The 16,483-nt window shown below is 50.2% G+C and overlaps 5 protein-coding genes across 5 annotated transcripts; 3 read left to right on the plus strand and 2 right to left on the minus strand.

Annotated features, from left to right (window-relative positions):
• Positions 1-1,194: 1,194 nt before the first annotated feature.
• On the plus strand, positions 1,195-5,896 carry VFPPC_05602 (GAL4 & fungal specific transcription factor domain-containing protein; the record flags this gene model as incomplete). The annotated part of the gene is made up of 6 exons (XM_022428467.1): positions 1,195-1,311; positions 1,373-1,683; positions 1,751-2,248; positions 3,722-4,612; positions 4,687-4,988; positions 5,085-5,896. The coding sequence occupies 6 exons, from the start codon at positions 1,195-1,197 to the stop codon at positions 5,894-5,896; spliced, it is 2,931 nt and encodes a 976-aa protein (XP_022284270.1).
• A 2,161-nt stretch (positions 5,897-8,057) lies between these two features.
• Positions 8,058-8,714, plus strand: VFPPC_16201 (acetyltransferase (GNAT) domain-containing protein; the record flags this gene model as incomplete). Its single annotated transcript, XM_018293954.1, has 1 exon — positions 8,058-8,714. One exon carries the CDS (start codon positions 8,058-8,060, stop codon positions 8,712-8,714), a length of 657 nt encoding a protein of 218 aa, XP_018141631.1.
• Positions 8,715-9,244: 530 nt separating this feature from the next.
• On the plus strand, positions 9,245-11,777 carry VFPPC_05604 (fungal transcriptional regulatory protein; the record flags this gene model as incomplete). Its single annotated transcript, XM_022428468.1, has 6 exons — positions 9,245-9,316; positions 9,504-9,746; positions 9,826-9,922; positions 10,196-10,438; positions 10,493-10,559; positions 10,640-11,777. 6 exons carry the CDS (start codon positions 9,245-9,247, stop codon positions 11,775-11,777), a joined length of 1,860 nt encoding a protein of 619 aa, XP_022284271.1.
• Positions 11,778-11,887: 110 nt separating this feature from the next.
• Positions 11,888-13,501, minus strand: VFPPC_13875 (FAD binding domain-containing protein; the record flags this gene model as incomplete). Its single annotated transcript, XM_018291647.1, has 2 exons — positions 11,888-11,983; positions 12,041-13,501. The coding sequence occupies 2 exons, from the start codon at positions 13,499-13,501 to the stop codon at positions 11,888-11,890; spliced, it is 1,557 nt and encodes a 518-aa protein (XP_018141633.1).
• A 507-nt stretch (positions 13,502-14,008) lies between these two features.
• Positions 14,009-15,442, minus strand: VFPPC_05605 (FAD binding domain-containing protein; the record flags this gene model as incomplete). Its single annotated transcript, XM_018284770.1, has 1 exon — positions 14,009-15,442. The coding sequence occupies one exon, from the start codon at positions 15,440-15,442 to the stop codon at positions 14,009-14,011; it is 1,434 nt and encodes a 477-aa protein (XP_018141634.1).
• Between the last annotated feature and the right edge of the window lie 1,041 nt (positions 15,443-16,483).

Consider the following 16,483-nt stretch of genomic DNA (forward strand, 5'->3'; position numbering starts at 1 on the left):
GGCAAAGCCGGTCGTGCAAAGTTGATCTGCATTTTGACTGTGGGTCAATGCACAAACACGGTTTTTGACCAGACCAGACCAGACCAGACCAGACCAGATTCATGTTTGGCATCTGGCGAGGAGGCGTGAGGCAAGGGCAGCAGTGACCCTGCGCGATGCCGCCGGTTCGAATGGGGAAGGAGCCACCCGTCATTCTCCCAGCCCTATCGCGGATGTCACATTTCTGTGCACACACTTCAGAGTAGTGCAGCAGATTGCCGGTCTTACATAACCCAATCGCCAAGCTAGCATGCAGATGATGTTGATCCAAGCTGCCCAATCAACGTTTTGTACGGAGTAGGGATATTGAGCCCTTGCTCCACGTTTTCTTTGACAATATTAGTGCAGGGTTTACCTTGCTTTGGATGATGTTCTGAGCAGCAATCTCCTCCCCTTTGCGTCGCAAGATCTGATAGTCTGCGGCGTGGATGAATAAGGGGCATCAAACGGCACGGACCTCTTAGACATGTCCAGTAACATGTCAAATTCCTAGATATCTCAATCTGAATTGTCTTGGTGCTTCGCCGTGGTCGACCATTGTGCTGGACAAAAGAACTGCATGACATGTCACTCGTGCAGGGTAATACCGGAAATACGAGCAGACTTCCAGGGGTATATTTCCGAACGTGTCAAACTCAGTCGTCCACAATCTGGTCCAGACGCCGGTCCCAAGACCCTTCATCGTCAACCACCAGACATGAGAGTGAGACACTTGTGATTTAAGCGCTAATTTGCGCTGACATCCGCCGCATGGCCGGTTTACATGGCCAGAAAATATTCCTCATCGGCTTTCTTCCAGAAACACCGACTGTGGAGCTAAGTTCCTGGTAGGCTAACCGTTGAAATGTGGCGTCAACGGGTGGTGTGGACGATGCATCTGACGGCCTTGTCAACAGTGAGTTCCCGAAGCCGCGTAGACACCGGCTCTCTCATTTTCGATACCGTGGCGTTATATCAGACAAGAATTGAGATCAACGGACGTTCTGCGGCGGCATTGCTCAGATAATCGAAAGATGCCTGTGAAACACCGACTTGATGAGTTCATAAAGCTCCCATATCGCCCTCAAAGTTTGCCACCGAGTCCATAAGCCCAACCAACAGCATGCAATTACCTAGATGACCAAATTTGCATATTCAACTGACTGAGAACACACAATGGAACGAGCACACGAGCAGCTCATGGCGGCGACTCCATGGTTACAAGATTTGGGTTCCTCCTTTCCCCAGGGCCCTTTCGGTCTGTCCCAGAAAATGGATGGGCTTTTCCACTCGGTATGGCTTCTCTCTATCTGTCAATGACCAACAGCACATCGTTGTTGACATGTAATCTTAGGATGTATTTGACGACGTCATCAACCCTCGACCAGATTTCTATCTTGGAGATGATTTTGCACATCTCTTGAACACTTCCTTCCACACTCCGAACGAATTTGCACAAAGTCCTGCGAGCTCTTCTTCGTCCTTCTCAGACGTCGGCAGCAATGGACCCAACGATGACGGCACGCGCTCCGTCGGAAGGCTCCCGCAAAGTGGGCGCAAAATGGTTGCATTGGCCCCAGCTCGGCCCAAATCACCACCAAGTGGGGAGCTCCAGCCACCAAAGGGTTCAAGATATCACAAGCGGAGGGAGCAGAATCGTGCAGCGTATGTGTTTGAGAGGTTCTGGTGTTCAGTCTGGTGCCCATTCGCTAACGTATATTGATGTTACTAGACAACGCGCCTTTAGGATGCGGAAAGAGCAGCATGTCAAGGACCTCGAGGACAAGGTAGTGGCCCTTGAGGCGACGCAAGAGAAGCTCAGTGCCGAGAACGTTCGATTGCAAGAGGACTTGAACAAAGCGACAGTCGAGAACACCATCCTTCGAAGCTTGACGACTCCAGGCGGCCCGCGGGAGAACGGCACATCCACGTCTTCTCAATACGGCTTGGATGGTGAGGCGGAGCGTCTAGCTTTCATGAACACTCCCGCCATTCCGAGTTTTGACTCACGGCATTTCACAAGTGCAACTGCACAGTGCAATGTGAGAGGTGGTGTGCTGAAAGGAAGCAAGATTTGGGAGTTTATCATTGGTCATCCGCTGTTTCAAGAGGGATTGATAGATGTCAACATGGTCGCCCAGCAGCTCCTGAAGTACCCTCACAGGGACAATGGTGGCTGCATTGCTGAAGGGGTCCTCGTTGAATGCATTGAAAAGAGCGTCAAAACTTAGTTAGAACGCCACGTCTAGTCGAATCAATTTCCGTTTCTCTTTGGCGAGTCAAAATGGCGTCTGGCACAGAAATGGCCATGTAGTCCCCACAAACGGTTTTTCACTGATTCGTGGAGATATTCCGACCCCAGTGCGGTTTGACAGGTCCACGAGACCATCGTCAGCATCTGAATGTGAATTTGACTTGTTTCGGCTGAGACAGTTCAAGCTGACAGCCACAGCAAGGAAGTCATTGGTGTCAGCGTCCGCCATCTTCACGGAATGTGTCCGTGCTGGAAGAAGCCGGTTCTCAATTTCGTGGCTGATATTTCCGTCAGCCCTTACTCATCAGTAAACGCTGAACAATGGGGTCTAGTCTGACTGTCGTCTCAAAACTAGCATGAAATACCGGCTGGGGGCCGACATGGGCTCCCAATTGACCCTGTGTGTTGGTGTGGATGGAACGGCTTTTCGCGAAAAGCCGACGATGCCGCCTGGTGAAGATCGGTATTTCATCAAAGGGCGACCACCAAACGCCCGGAAGGCGAAATAAATACCCAGCGTCTTGCCACCACAACTGCTGTTTATTAAACTTGGGGTAATTAACTGACTGACCGTCTTGAAACATTCGAAAAGGCAACCGTGTTCGAAGAGCCTGTTTGTGCCATGTTTGAATGAAGGCTTCGCTCTCATGCGCCTGCCTCGCTGGGCAGCTTACGAAATGATTGCCAATGTTCTGGTCAGCATCAGCGATAGATTTAGAACGAGCTGGCCCAATTGGTAATTTGGTCTGTGGCATTGAGGTGAGCGCGGGACGGAAATAACAAGGGCTCAGGCGGTGGTTGATGAAAGGTGTCTGGTCGAGAGTCTTGGGAGAATTGCGAGTTGCTTGTTGTCTGTGTGTGGCAGGATGTGGGGCTTCCAGGGTCGTTCTTGCCCCATGTGTCTGTTTGGTCTGGTCTGGCGTGTCTGATTCTGCTCTATGTGTCCAGCTCGCCGGGGGCTGTCAGCTTCCACATCAATTGATAATTTGGCAGTTGCCAGAATGAGCCTGCAGAACCCCGCGGGCTTTGGCGCACTAATCCGTGACAACCTCATCGTCGTCAATCGTGCCATGGACGTCTCTCTGCATATAGTGACGCAGAAGCACCGCTCGTGATGACCAGAACCTACGGAACGGCGTGTGTACCGTGTCGTCGTTTAAAAATCAAATGCATCTTCAGTGGTGCGGACCCTGACCGGTGTGATCGATGCGCGCGGGTAGGCAGGCAATGCTTCGCTGAGCCTCGACGGCGACGGGCGACAAAGCACCACGAGCCGGGTGAAGCTGGCCACTCCAGTGCCAAGTAAGTGAATGTCACGGCCATGTTAACAAGAGACACGGAACTTGTGTAATCCAATCGGCTATGTCTCTGCCGCACTCCCTACCTAGTAGTTACACCTGCTTGGAATGTTCGGTCTCGCTGCTAACGTATGGCTCGTTGACTTCGTAGCGTTCCAGTACTCGATCCTATACAACCGGCGAAACCACCCGAGGACTTCAACAGCCTGAAACCTGCGTTTTTTAACTATGATCTGCCTGGCGGACCAAATCGAAAATCCGACAGCGTAGGGGGCCGGGCGGGAGGAAATTCTAGCAGAAACTCGTCGTCGGTGAGCCCATTGGCCGATACAACGACTCCCGCTGTGGCATCTTCACCAGATGCAGCCAAATCTGAAGACTCAGCTGGCTTCACACCACCTGCTTTTGTATCGCATTCAGAAGATGCAAGGATTCTATCTTTAGATGCCGCTCTGGATCCCAGGAGTTTGGGAGGCAAGTCAGGCAGCGAGAGGGCAGATTCAAGCCGGGAAAGCACCGATGCCATCAATCAATATGATCCCATTCATCTCAGACTCCTCAATCGACCTTCCGCCCAACATCTGTACGAGGGATATTTTACCCATTTCGAGTACAATGTAGGCTTTTTGGACCCGGTCTTGTATAACTTCGACTACACACGGCGAAGATCGAGCTTCTTGTTCACCACCTTGATGTCAATATCAGCTCGGGTGTTTCGGCCAGACCTGGCCCCGATTCTCAGAAAACATGCAGAAGTTATACTGGGGAAAGTCCTTCTTTCGTGTGAAGCAGAGATTGAGAACATCTGGGCTATCATCTGCTTGTATTACTGGAAGGAGCTTGGTGACAAGCGAGGGTATACTTTGATCGGGTTTGCAATGCGACTGGCGGCTGGGTCGGACTGGCATGGTGGATGCCGCAGCGCTTATACTGGGTATGACGAGACAACTATCCAAAGCAAAATAAAAGTGACGGAGAGTGAAGCGAGGAAGCTGCGAGACCAGGACAGAGCATGGCTCTATCTAGGCAGCCTCGATAGAACGTAAGCTACTAGGCATGATACTGCCGACCCCTATCTATCACTCATTGCACTCATTAACAACAATTTGCGACAAGGCTATCCTTCTTCACAGACCGCCCACTTGCCAGCATCATTGTTGCTCCTGACCTGGACTCACGGGATTGGATGAGGACCAGCAACTCTTGGACCTATCCTTTCGGGGATGCAAGGGCCCTGGCCGGTCAAGAGCTGACAGATATTGCAAAACCTGTGCACGACTACGTTTGCGCGACTAAGAGATTGAGACGATCGCAGAGCTCCTTTTCGGATGATACGTCGGATCTCTCTGATGCCATTCACAAGCTAAATCATAACTTGATCGCATGGTCAGAGTACTGGGCACCTATATTTGCGTCGCGTAAGTGGACTTTTTTGACAGTCGCCGTCTGCCCCATGTGTATCTGTGTATAGGCTTCTTCGGTTCGCTGACTTGGCCTCGACGCCTGACATGCAGACGAGACCTCGGTCCAAGTTCTCGAGTCTCAAATTTACATGTACGGAAATCAAATCCGCACGTATTTTAATTCAATATTACTTCACCGTGTGCTGGAGTCCACGGGAAACTGTGTCACTACAGACAAGGCGATTGAAGCCATTGGCTCCTGCTATTCTACCGCTCTGGGAGTGCTTCGGGAGGCCATCAAGTTTGGGCGAATGGAAGTATTATACTACCTGTGGGACACGGCACATCTTATGATTGCCTATGCAGCTATGGTATTACTCAAGCTACTTAAACAAGCACCTTCTTGTCCGGGTGTGTCTTTACAGGAAGCGTATGGGGTAGTGAAAGAAGCGGCGGAGGTTCACAGCTCCGCCGCAAGATCACTCTCCGCGGAAACGAATGACGCCACTGACTGTGCGTATGCGAGCCCAGCTGCAACCACGGTGGAAGCACAAGCACGACTGTTAAAATCGATTTTATTCCGAATGAAGGCTGACATAATACCACCGAGTCTTCGGTCTGACGATGATTCAAGCAGGTCAAATAGCAGTGCCCAGGCATTTAGCGGTTTGTCGCCCGCCATAGGCAATCAAACCGCATTTCCGGATTTTCTGCGACCACAGATGCCATGCGAGCCTAGCGGGGAGGCCGTGAGAGCCAACCAAGTTGTAAGCAGTGACCCTGAATGGGATGAAGGTCAGCAAATGGCCGAGTTGGCGGATGAGATGGACCTCTCTCTAGACACCTCATTCATTGAAACCTGGTTTACCCAGGCGGGACTGCTTCCATGGGATGAGCCTGGGATGTTCAAAGAGCCTCGATAGCGGTTTATAAAAGGACGCATTAATTATCGAGCTGCCATAAAAATGGACACTCGTTCGCAATGATGCGGCATGCCACGGCAACTATGTGGATAGACATCTAGCCAAGAGGAGTCCGAAATTTAGGCAAGAAAATGCTGTACCACCAATGATCCATACATATCTCTAATGATATTGAGTTTACAATGTTTTCTTGGCGGGTGAAAGGCTGTTGGCCCAGCCGTTGCCCATCCTGGTACTTGTCCCCCGCCAGTGACAGGTACAACGTCAAGCCCAAAGTGGCAATATCTTCATGTAATTCTCATTGGCGCATTTTCTGCCAAGCTCTGGAAAAACCTACCGAAGAGCCATCGTAACAAAGGCTCCGGCCCGTCGGACAAGTGCCGACGAACCCTTGATAGACTTAATGTCGAGCTCCCACGCCTACTTGGCCCAACATCTGGAGCGGGTGATATATTCCCGTGTTTCTGCTGACATCGCAGCGGGTAAATACATCAGTTCCCACTTACATCTGACAAGTAATACCCAAAGTTCTCGTATGCCCAGGGTTGGAAAGATTAGCTCTAGCTACCTTGAGCTACCCCATGTCTTCTGCGACTACAAACTTGATCTATATTTCAGTGTATCTTCATTCTCTTGATGTCGAAAAGAATTTGCATTTTGCTATTATGTAGGCTGAAAAATGAGGGTTTGGAGCTGCTATGGTGTTAATATGCATTGAAGGGAGGTTAGAATCAATCTCGCTATACCATCCTAGGTAGAGGCTATCATAGTGTCCTTACCATTCCAAGTTACAGACCCAGCCTTGCCTATATAAGATCTGCATATGTATCATACGTATCATTAGCCAAGTCTGGAACGATGACGGCTTCACCGGCCCTTTTTGCTTCACCGAAGACACGGGACGGAGTAATTGAACTCCATGACCTCGTCACGGACTCCCAGTATTTGGCTTCGATGCTTTGTCAACCAAGACGTATGCCTGTCTAAATTACCAGTCGTTGCAAACCTATAAATATCTGCATCGTCTCCGAATTCTTGGCAAGTTTCAACTCATCTCATCACGCCTTTGCTTGTACTCCCCTCTACTTCTCAATAAACATCACAATGCTCTTCACCCAGGTACTCGCTCCCCTCCTTGCCATCGCCCCCCTCATGGCGATGGCCAACCCTGTCAAGAACGCTGCAGACAATCTTGTCGAGCGAGATTGCAACCGTGGAAGCTGCCACAAGTGCGTTGTTCAGTGCACTCTTGGGTGTATTGATCCTATGCAGAAGGCTCCTTGTGTTGGCCTGTGCCGTGAGTCGTTACCTGTACATAAGCGACGAAGTTACAAGTTTCCTAACATTAGAATAGATCACAACTGTGCTGACAGATGGGGCTGCTCGCTCTGTTAAGAGCTGCGCCGAGTCATCCACATGGCTAGAGATGCTACCTGTCTTAGCAAGGGATTCTTTCTGTTGGAGAAGTAGACCATACGTGTTGGCTGTGGGTTGAGCTGGTAGGGTTTTATATAGCCTACTTCAATTTGAAGCGTACTTTTTGCCTGAATCTGGTGTCCTTGTTGTATGTGACGTGGTGTAAAACATTCCATGAGATGTCTCAGGAGCTGGATGTGGAGGGTAGGGGATGATGAGTTTGGAGTAGTTTGGCTGATGTACTTCCTGTAGACTACGAAACCTCGTAGGATACGAATTCCATTGGGCGTGTTTGGTGTTTGCATGGCCCATTCCTTCTGTACATGAACTCAATGCACCAAACATTGGCGAGCCTAGCCAGGATGGTCGCTTACTGAGACTCTGGCGGCGTCATAACTGCACTAAGTATACAAGTATGGATCAAAGAGAGGTTCCTCAAAGATGACTACGTGGTTGATTAACCATTTTCGAAATGAAGTTGTTGCCTAGGGCTCACAGCATGCAAGAGGCGGAGTTAGCTAAATCAGGCAACTGAAAGATGACCGCTGCCTAAGGTCAAAGCAGATGGAGCGATGCAGGCATTTGATTAGGTAACTGACAAATACAACTCTTGTAACCTGAATAGTGCCCGTAAGTATAAAAAGAAGACATTTGCCATCCCTATGCCACCAGTGGGTTCGAAACTTAAATCCAGCGATTCGCCGACTAGTAACTAGAGCATCAATTCTGACAAACTTTGCGCAAGATGGAATCAATTGTTCATACCGCAGAATCCGCATGGCGGTCAAAAAATCTCCTCTACAAAGCCTTAGACGAGAAAGATGAGGATCTGATTGACTTGGTCCATCAGCACCTGACCAACGATCCTGTCGTGCAAGCGCTTTCCATGGGCGATCTCATCAAGCCTTCAACCAAAAAGCAAAGTCTCGAATACATTGAGAAATTGTCAAAATGCTATTTGGCCGTCGGTATATATTTGCCTGTACCGGAAGATTCTGAAGTTGCCGCAGGGGATGAAGCCAAATCGAGAGACTACGCAAAGGCGGACAACAAACCAATTCTCATAGGCTATGTATGTCTAAGTCCCGTACCGCCAAGCATGTCACATCATCGCTGCTCCAATATTGCCATTTGTCTGCGCGGGGACTATCAAAACCGTGGCTACGGCAGCGAGGCCATCAACTGGGTCGTAGACTGGGGTTTTCGACACGCCAATCTGCATCGCATAGGAATTGGGGCTGTATCGTTCAATGATCGAGCAATCAAATTGTATCAGAAACTTGGGTTTACGATTGAGGGCCGGCAACGTGAGAGAATCTTATGGGATCGTAAATGGTACGATTTGGTCGACATGTCCATGCTGGAACAGGAGTGGGAGACGCTGAGAGCTTCGAAGGAATGATGCTGTTTATTTTTGATACTAAATAAACTCCGTATAGGGAATTGACCTTGTACCGGGCCATCTCATGGAGCGAAGGGCACGAGTGGTGGTTGATGGTCTGGTCAAATACCGTACTCTGTGCCAATGTTATTATGGAGGTGGTGGGGAAACCTCGTTTGAACGTTGGGCAGGAATAAGGCGTGTTTTTGAAACTGACTGATTGCCTCGATGGGAGTGATTCCGCTGATATAGTATGGCAGGACTTCATTGTGTCATTGATGACAAGATGGGCGACCATTACCCTGCCCTCACCATGACAAACATCATTGATGTAAAAGAAGGCTTGAGGTTGATGCACGTGTGAGACTGACCAGACCTGAACTTCGACACCAGACCATCCCCAGCGGAAACGCCATTGCCACCAACGCCGACTCCACTTCTTTGTCATCGACATTGTGGTCGGCAAAAGGGCATCATTCTAGACCGTTGAAGAAAACGCGTCTCCTAAGTTTGCTTGTTCGCTCCACAGACCGGCATGCAATCAAGTTAATATGGAAGAGTCGTCGGCAGAGCCTGTGAGGCATCGCATAGCTTGCACCGAGTGCCAGCGGAGGAAGCAAAAGGTGAGTGCGTCAAACATTGAATGCCGACTTCTGGATACGACACCTGGGTGCCCCCTTGCGTCCCGCATCAAAGCCGGCAATGGACTCATCGCACATGTATCGTCATGGGGCTGCCAGGCGATCCATTCGCGTCGCAAATGTCATTCATGTTTGAATGACTCATGACTAATTGACTTTCCTTTCCCAGTGCAACCGCGAGTGGCCATGTATTCATTGCCAGCGACGCAAGGTTGCAGACAAGTGTCGCTTCAATCTCCCCGCTCCTCCACAGAGCCGCAGCGGCAAGGGCACGTTGACAACCGAAAGCAAAAAGCGCCATGCAGATTGGGGAACCGCCGAACCCCCTGCAAACTCGGATGCAGAGGGATCCATTCAGTCGTTTGGTTATGCTGCAGCTGAGATGCTTGCGAGATTAGGTATAGCAGACAAGGTATGAATTTATCACACAGTCCAATGCGTATTGCGGCGAATTTGAACCAGACTTGTTCTGACATGAGCCATGCTTCAAGGATGACGATCCTGGGGATGGGCAGTATTGGACGAGCGCCGCCACATGTTCCATGCTGGATCGTGTTTTGAAACAGCTTCCCAAGAGATCACGGGTTGGTAAGTGGCCGAATCCCTTTCGTGGGCCTTTCGTGGATGAAACCATGCTCTCACGGCTTGGGTCAGTTGTGTTTTCACAGAGTCACTAACCGAGTCATGTGTGAATAGATTCATTCGTACAGGGTTTTTTGAATATCAGCAACTATCACTTTTACATCCTATACCCCCGGTCTTTTCAAGAAGAATACCAGCAATGGTGGGAAAGAATAGACCAAAATCGATCTGTGGGCCTCCAATGGACATGCCTCTTGCTGACAGTCTGTGCATGCGCAGTCCAACATGCGGACATGACGACGAGATTGAGCATTGAGACTGAGATGGGGGATAACATCGACGCCATCTCACAAAAATACCATAGTTTAGCACAGGAGCTGGGCAATGTAATTCCCATGGGCTATCATCACATCTACAGGTGCCAGTGGTTACTTCACTCCACGTATTGGTTTGTCTCCCAGGGGAAGTATATGGAGAGCTGGCACGTCCTTAGTGCGGCCGCTCGAGAGGCTAGCGAGCTCGGTAGGTACTCTTGTTTGCGTCAGCGGATGCATCGCTCTAATATTCTCGTAATAGGACTCGCAAAAGACATGGAGTCAGGGCGGTTACCTCAATTCGATCGTGAGATGCGCCGAAGGGTGTGGTGCGTTATCCAAATATTAGACTGGTTGGTAATTCCCTTTCCGATTTCTGGATTTATCATGACTGCTTACACATACCAAGGCAAATATCTGCCGGGTTATCACGATCTACCATAATCAGCTGGCCAGATGTGGAAATCGTGTTTCCGTCACTGACCATGGACGGTTGCGACCCTTCTCCAATTTTACATATGAGACTTCAATCGGAAGTTATTACAAATTTAGCAGTTGAATATCCTAATCCTAATGCCGTTGTCACTCCTGAGCAGATTCAACATTACCAGGGACTCATCTCCGGTTGGGCGCGGTCATTCCCGCCTGTGTATGCCTTAGACAAACCCGACACAACACAGGACAGCGACAACCCCTGGATCGGATTCAATCGATATTACCTACACACGATATACTACTTTTTCATGCTCACCCCCATCCGGCCATACATGGCCAAAGAATACCCACAGGAGTCTGATGAGGCTGAGGTAACTATTCGTACCAAGGGCATAGAATACTGCCTTGGTAATCTTCGGTCCGATGCAAAATGGGTAGAGCACATATCAAAACACGGTGGAGGTTTCCATTTCATGTTATTCTCATTGCTAGACACAGTGGCGCTTTTATCCACTACACTGATGAAGGACACCCATAAAACCATCACGAATCTGGTCGAAATATATGACGAGGTGAACAACGCCTTGACCCTACTGGCGGGCATACGCGAGACCTCCTCAACCGCCACCATGGCATACTACGCACTTGGTAAAGTTGTCGAAGGGTTTCCAAAACCGGCCTCGTCTATACAACAACAGAAGAAACAAAAACGAGACGATTCTCAAGCGCCTTCGGCTCATCCTCCCAAAGGTCACTTGCCTCACAACACCATAAACCCCGCGATGCTCCACGACAGCTCGGAGAGCTCACCGGAAAGCCATGGCCCAATGATGACACCAGGCACCACGCCCAGTCCCCGCCATGACGTCGGCGCAGACGACTTTGCATCCAGAAATAGCCCTCAATATGCTCCGGATCCCACCGATAACTCCTCGATTGACGAAAGAATCTTGCAGACTGCTGAACAATCCGGCGATGAGGGTCACCACATCGACCGGGGGTCTCAACATGTGGGTTTAGATGAAACACTACTGAGTTTTGATGGGTTGACAGCAATATGGGACGGGGACAATATAGATTGGGATCTTATTGAACATACACGACGAAGATGACTCAAAGAATAATATACCACTGAAATACAACATGAATTTGCGTAGACATCATTCAAGCTTTGAGCAAACGCCCAGACCCGAGGTGCTTCAACTCCACCAAGTCGCCGATGCTACTCTACCATCGGCGGCTGGTTATTCAAGAACGTCTGCGCCGCGGCCAGTTGCTCGTTCGATGGCATATTCGCAATCATCAGGTATAAAACATCCTACACAAGTAGATCAGTAAAATGAAATGCACCACCTCTAGCAACAACATAACATACCTCATGCATAAACTTCTTAACCCCCCGAATCAACGCCCCTGGCCCAATGGTCCCCAGGATAGTCGGCCCTCTCATGTTTCTCCTATCCGTCCTTCGCTGCCTCCTCGCTGCTTTTCTCTGCCGCTTCGCCATCTTCCACTCACTAGGTCGACCGCCTATCGCACCACCAGTAATAAGTGCGATCAAGCTGCCGCTACTCGCAGGGTGATTCGGATCGGAGTACCGCGAGTGAAACTCTGGCTTCACACCAAGTTTCGCTAGACCACTGCTGGGATGATCACTCGCCCACTGTGCCTGGCCTCTCTTATCCATGTACTCCATCGCAAAAATCATGCCCCTCTTCATGCTGTTCGGTTTTTTGGCAGCCTGCTCAACTGCATCTCTTCCCTCCGACGTGCCGGCCAACTTGTCCAGGTCCGGGAACACCAAGGGCGCCGATTCGGGCCACTCGAAATCTGTGGTCGCGTTCGAAGATTTCATCTTATTGCTGACTTGGCTCATGCCTTGGTTGGGCGTGGACACACTATCTGCGGCTTGTTCGATGGCGGCGTCGAATCTGGCCTGCGTTACGACCTCGCCTGGTCGGCTGGGTTTCCAGGTCAAGATGACGGCAATGAGGCCTAGGGGACGGAAGAATTCAGCATTGATCTTGTTGAGGAATGTGTTTGTTTTGGAGCGGCTGTGGGCTTGGAGGGCGACTTGTGTTCCGATGTGTGTGGCGATGGCGACGGCAATTGTTACGGGCTCGGGGACGTGCTGTACCGCCAGACTGGCGACGTTGATGGCGTTGATCCAGGGTGAGGGCATGGTGGCTAGGTTCAATTGCTTGATGAAGTCCATGAAAGTGGGCTGGTCGATTCCAACGTTTTCAAGCAGTGGTGAGTACGCGTGGATAAAGCCGCGGGATCGTTCGCCGGGTCGCCGCTGTGGAATGATAACCGGCACCTGCAATTGAGACTGTTCAGAGGGACGCTTTTCCGGGATGGGATGACTCGCGATGAATTGGCGCGCCATGTCGTCGGGGTCATTCTGAGTAGCTGTCGCGTAGTCGGGAGGCGGCGCGAGCTCGTTTTGCGCATCATCCAGCTGCCATGCCGCTTCGTCCAGCTCAGGGGAAGCTTCTTGATGCTCATCTTCACTATCCGACGAAACATCATCATCCTGATGAGCATCTTGTACTTCTTTCTTGCCCTCCTCTCCACCAACTACTGGGGATTGTGAGGCACCTCCAGCAGCCCGAGAACTCTCACCAGCTCCTTCAGCCTCTGCTGTAGTTGCCGCCGCCGCTGCCCGCTTCTTCTCTTCCTTCTTCTCTTTGTGGTGATGGAGGCTTTCGGAAGCAAGGCCAATTCCGCCAGCTACAGCTCTCACAAGGCCACTTATCGGACCTTTGCGCCGGCCGTTTGGTCCTGGACCTTCTTCAGAGCCATATCGACCGCTGGTATCGCGATAATTGGACATTTTGCAAAAATGACACTTGACGCAAATACGTCGTCTATAGGAGGAAGTTTGGAGAGAACCAGATTCTTGGCAATTGAAAACACAAACAGGCAAGAGGGGTACAAGCTCCTCTGTCAGCTTGCGTAAGATTTTGGCCAAATGCGGAGCTATCGAAGCTACATTGACCACGGCGGCTGTCGATAGCTCTGGGAGGCGTCTGGTCTGTTTGGTGCGATTGGTTGCATCGCATGGGTTGCTGTTGTGGTGGCTCGTCTCATCGGGCAAAGCGGAACGAAGGATTGATGTATGTCAGATTCGTCTGTGGGGTCAATCGCCAAGAAGTCGATGGAGGCTTGGCGATCAAATGCATTCCGATCTGGAATCTGTGCCGTCACATGGATCAACTGCGGGTTTAAGAGCAGGTATTTACAACAAGTTGGATTAATATGAAATATTCCACTATTAGTTAACTCTGCAATTATCATTCTGAAAACTACGTTGATAGCCAATGTGCACCAATTAGCCAGATTACTCCTGCCGATATGCTCCTACGTATGGACTCCAAAACAACCCTTCCGGATCCCAACATTTCTTCAGCCGGTGCAGCTCTGAGATTCCCTCCTCGTTGAAAAGATTCCGTAAAGGTTCCTTGTACCTCATTGTGTTGGGAATGGTGCGTGGTGTAGCCCCATCTTCTTTGCGACACGTCTGCAGCACGTCGTCAACATACGGGATCAACTTGGCATTGGACTCTGCGGTTGTGCACCACGTTGCGACAACCATGATGAAGCCGCGGTCCCGAGCTTCGAGGAACTTGTCCTTGCCTGGCTCCGATTTTCCATTGGCTTCTAGCACCTCTGGGTTGAAAGCTTGGAAAGAAACCAAAGATCTCTGCGCATCAGGGAGGGCATCCGTGATAGCTAACCATTTTGCAAAGGTCGATGTAACCATCTCTGGGGTAATCTTTGTGAGTCGCGCCCCGTTTGTGGATTTCAATCCTCCATGGACGTTCACAGGCTCTAATGCGTTGTTGATACTGGTCACGTCGATCATCTGAGTCTCGATATGGGCGGCAGCAGTCGTCAGATCCGATGCAAATAGTACGGAAGCAGCCTTTTCGGCCTCGGTGGCCGGTCCAAGATACATGGTAGATAGCAGAACTATGGGGCTGCCAGCCATTGGTGTGCCGGGGGGTGCGCGAGTGAAGAGAAGCTGCCTGTATAGAGAGCCAGGCGCGGGTGACAATGACAAGTAGGCTTTGAGGGCAGTTTCCAACGCAGATGGAGGAAACATCATGAGTCGTGTCCAGATTTTGTTGTCGGTGAGATGAAGCCCTGTGAGAGGATACACCTTCATGGTAGCTGAAACTATAACTCCGTGCCCTTGACCTGCGCCGCAAAGGGCGTTGAATAGAGCTAACTTGCCGCCGGTTGACGATGCGTCGACGTCGATTACTTCTTCTTTGGCGGTGGCTACTCGAAAAGAAACTGCGTTGTCGACCATGTATCCATGCAATCCAACATGAGGCGAGTTGCCGCCTCCAACCAAGGATCCAACAGCACCGACCGTATTGGAATCGCACAATGTCGTGTATAAGCCATTGGCGGTAAGTCGTTTAAGCATTTCTCCTGTAGCAACACCACCGCCGAATTTTACAACGCCTGCATCTTTATCGATATCAATAGATTGAAATGCTTTCATATCGAGGTATAGCGTGGAAGAGTCGACGGGGACAAATGTTCCGTGGCCGCCGCCGCCAACAACAATTGTGAGGCTCTTGCTCTTGGCGAGGCGGATAGCTTCAACAACCTCTTCCTCACACTTCGGTGTCACGACGAGAGCAGGAGCCGATACATGTAGGTCCGACCATCGAGATATCGTTGCGGCGGTTGCCTCTTCGTTGAGACTATCTTTAGCCTTGTGTACCTCTAGGGGTGCAGACAAAGGTTCAGCTGCCGCCATTCTGCCAGTATACAATTGCGAGAGTTTTGTGAAAATAAGTAAAATAATATTTTTTTAGACAGAACTTGCGTGGATAAGAATGATTGAAGCTTAAGTCAGGGTTTTGAAGGCCATTTAAGAGAAGAAATGGCCAGCATCTCGCAAACGCAGCTGGGCAACTGTGAAGAAGCTCCTTTCGCGGTTTCGTGGCTTGATGAGCTATCACAAGGCTTACAACTGGCGGCGCACGTTGTGATGCTCTGTCAGTCTATTACTGGCTCTTTAGTGCTCGAGCTGAAGGGCTGAAAGGCCACTGAATGAATTGCGCCAATATTCACACACTATTTGCCATGTCACTACGGGAAACTCAATATCTAAGCTTGAGCGCCACATTGGAGTCAAGTGCCGATCAGGTCTCGACCAGCCTTACCACGAATCGCTTCATTTGGCTTAGTTGAATGAGCTATTCCAGACCCCTCAATTCATCCACATGCAGTGTTCTCGAAGGGACGGTGAAGCATGGGGTTGCAATCGAGGCGCATGCCCGTTGTTATGGCTAACGCCGGGTAAGCTTTACTAGATGTAATTCGATGTGATTTATCATATGGTGTTCATTTGTGTAACCAGTGACGTGTATTGGTGGATTATGCATTCCAAGGCTCTGGTATCAAACTTTGGATTAAGCTATGACACACCAGCCTATGCATCTGCTGGTGTATACAATGCATCAACAAACGGAGCGAGGAGCGCCAAGACTGTAGTCGACAAACGCCAAGACATTGTGAACATGTCTCAAGCATGTCTGGTGGAGCTTATCAGACTTGACGCATTTCCGCTAGTGTCGGCTCGGGGTCCTGCGGAGGCAAAAATCACTCCTCCAACCCGGATGTGTATTCATTGAAGAACGTCTCAGAGTTGGGGAGATGCCACCGATCAGTTGAGCAGCGATCGTTACAACCCTACTTTTGTGATTTATTGCCTAATGGTATGCCTCAAGACGACCTTTTGTACGCTAGAGTGATAACTAGGGTTTCCCTCGGTCGTCGTTACCCCTCCCCATAC

This window comes from Pochonia chlamydosporia, chromosome 5 (genome assembly GCF_001653235.2).
Source record: "Pochonia chlamydosporia 170 chromosome 5, whole genome shotgun sequence".
NCBI classification, from domain to species: Eukaryota; Fungi; Ascomycota; class Sordariomycetes; order Hypocreales; family Clavicipitaceae; genus Pochonia; species Pochonia chlamydosporia.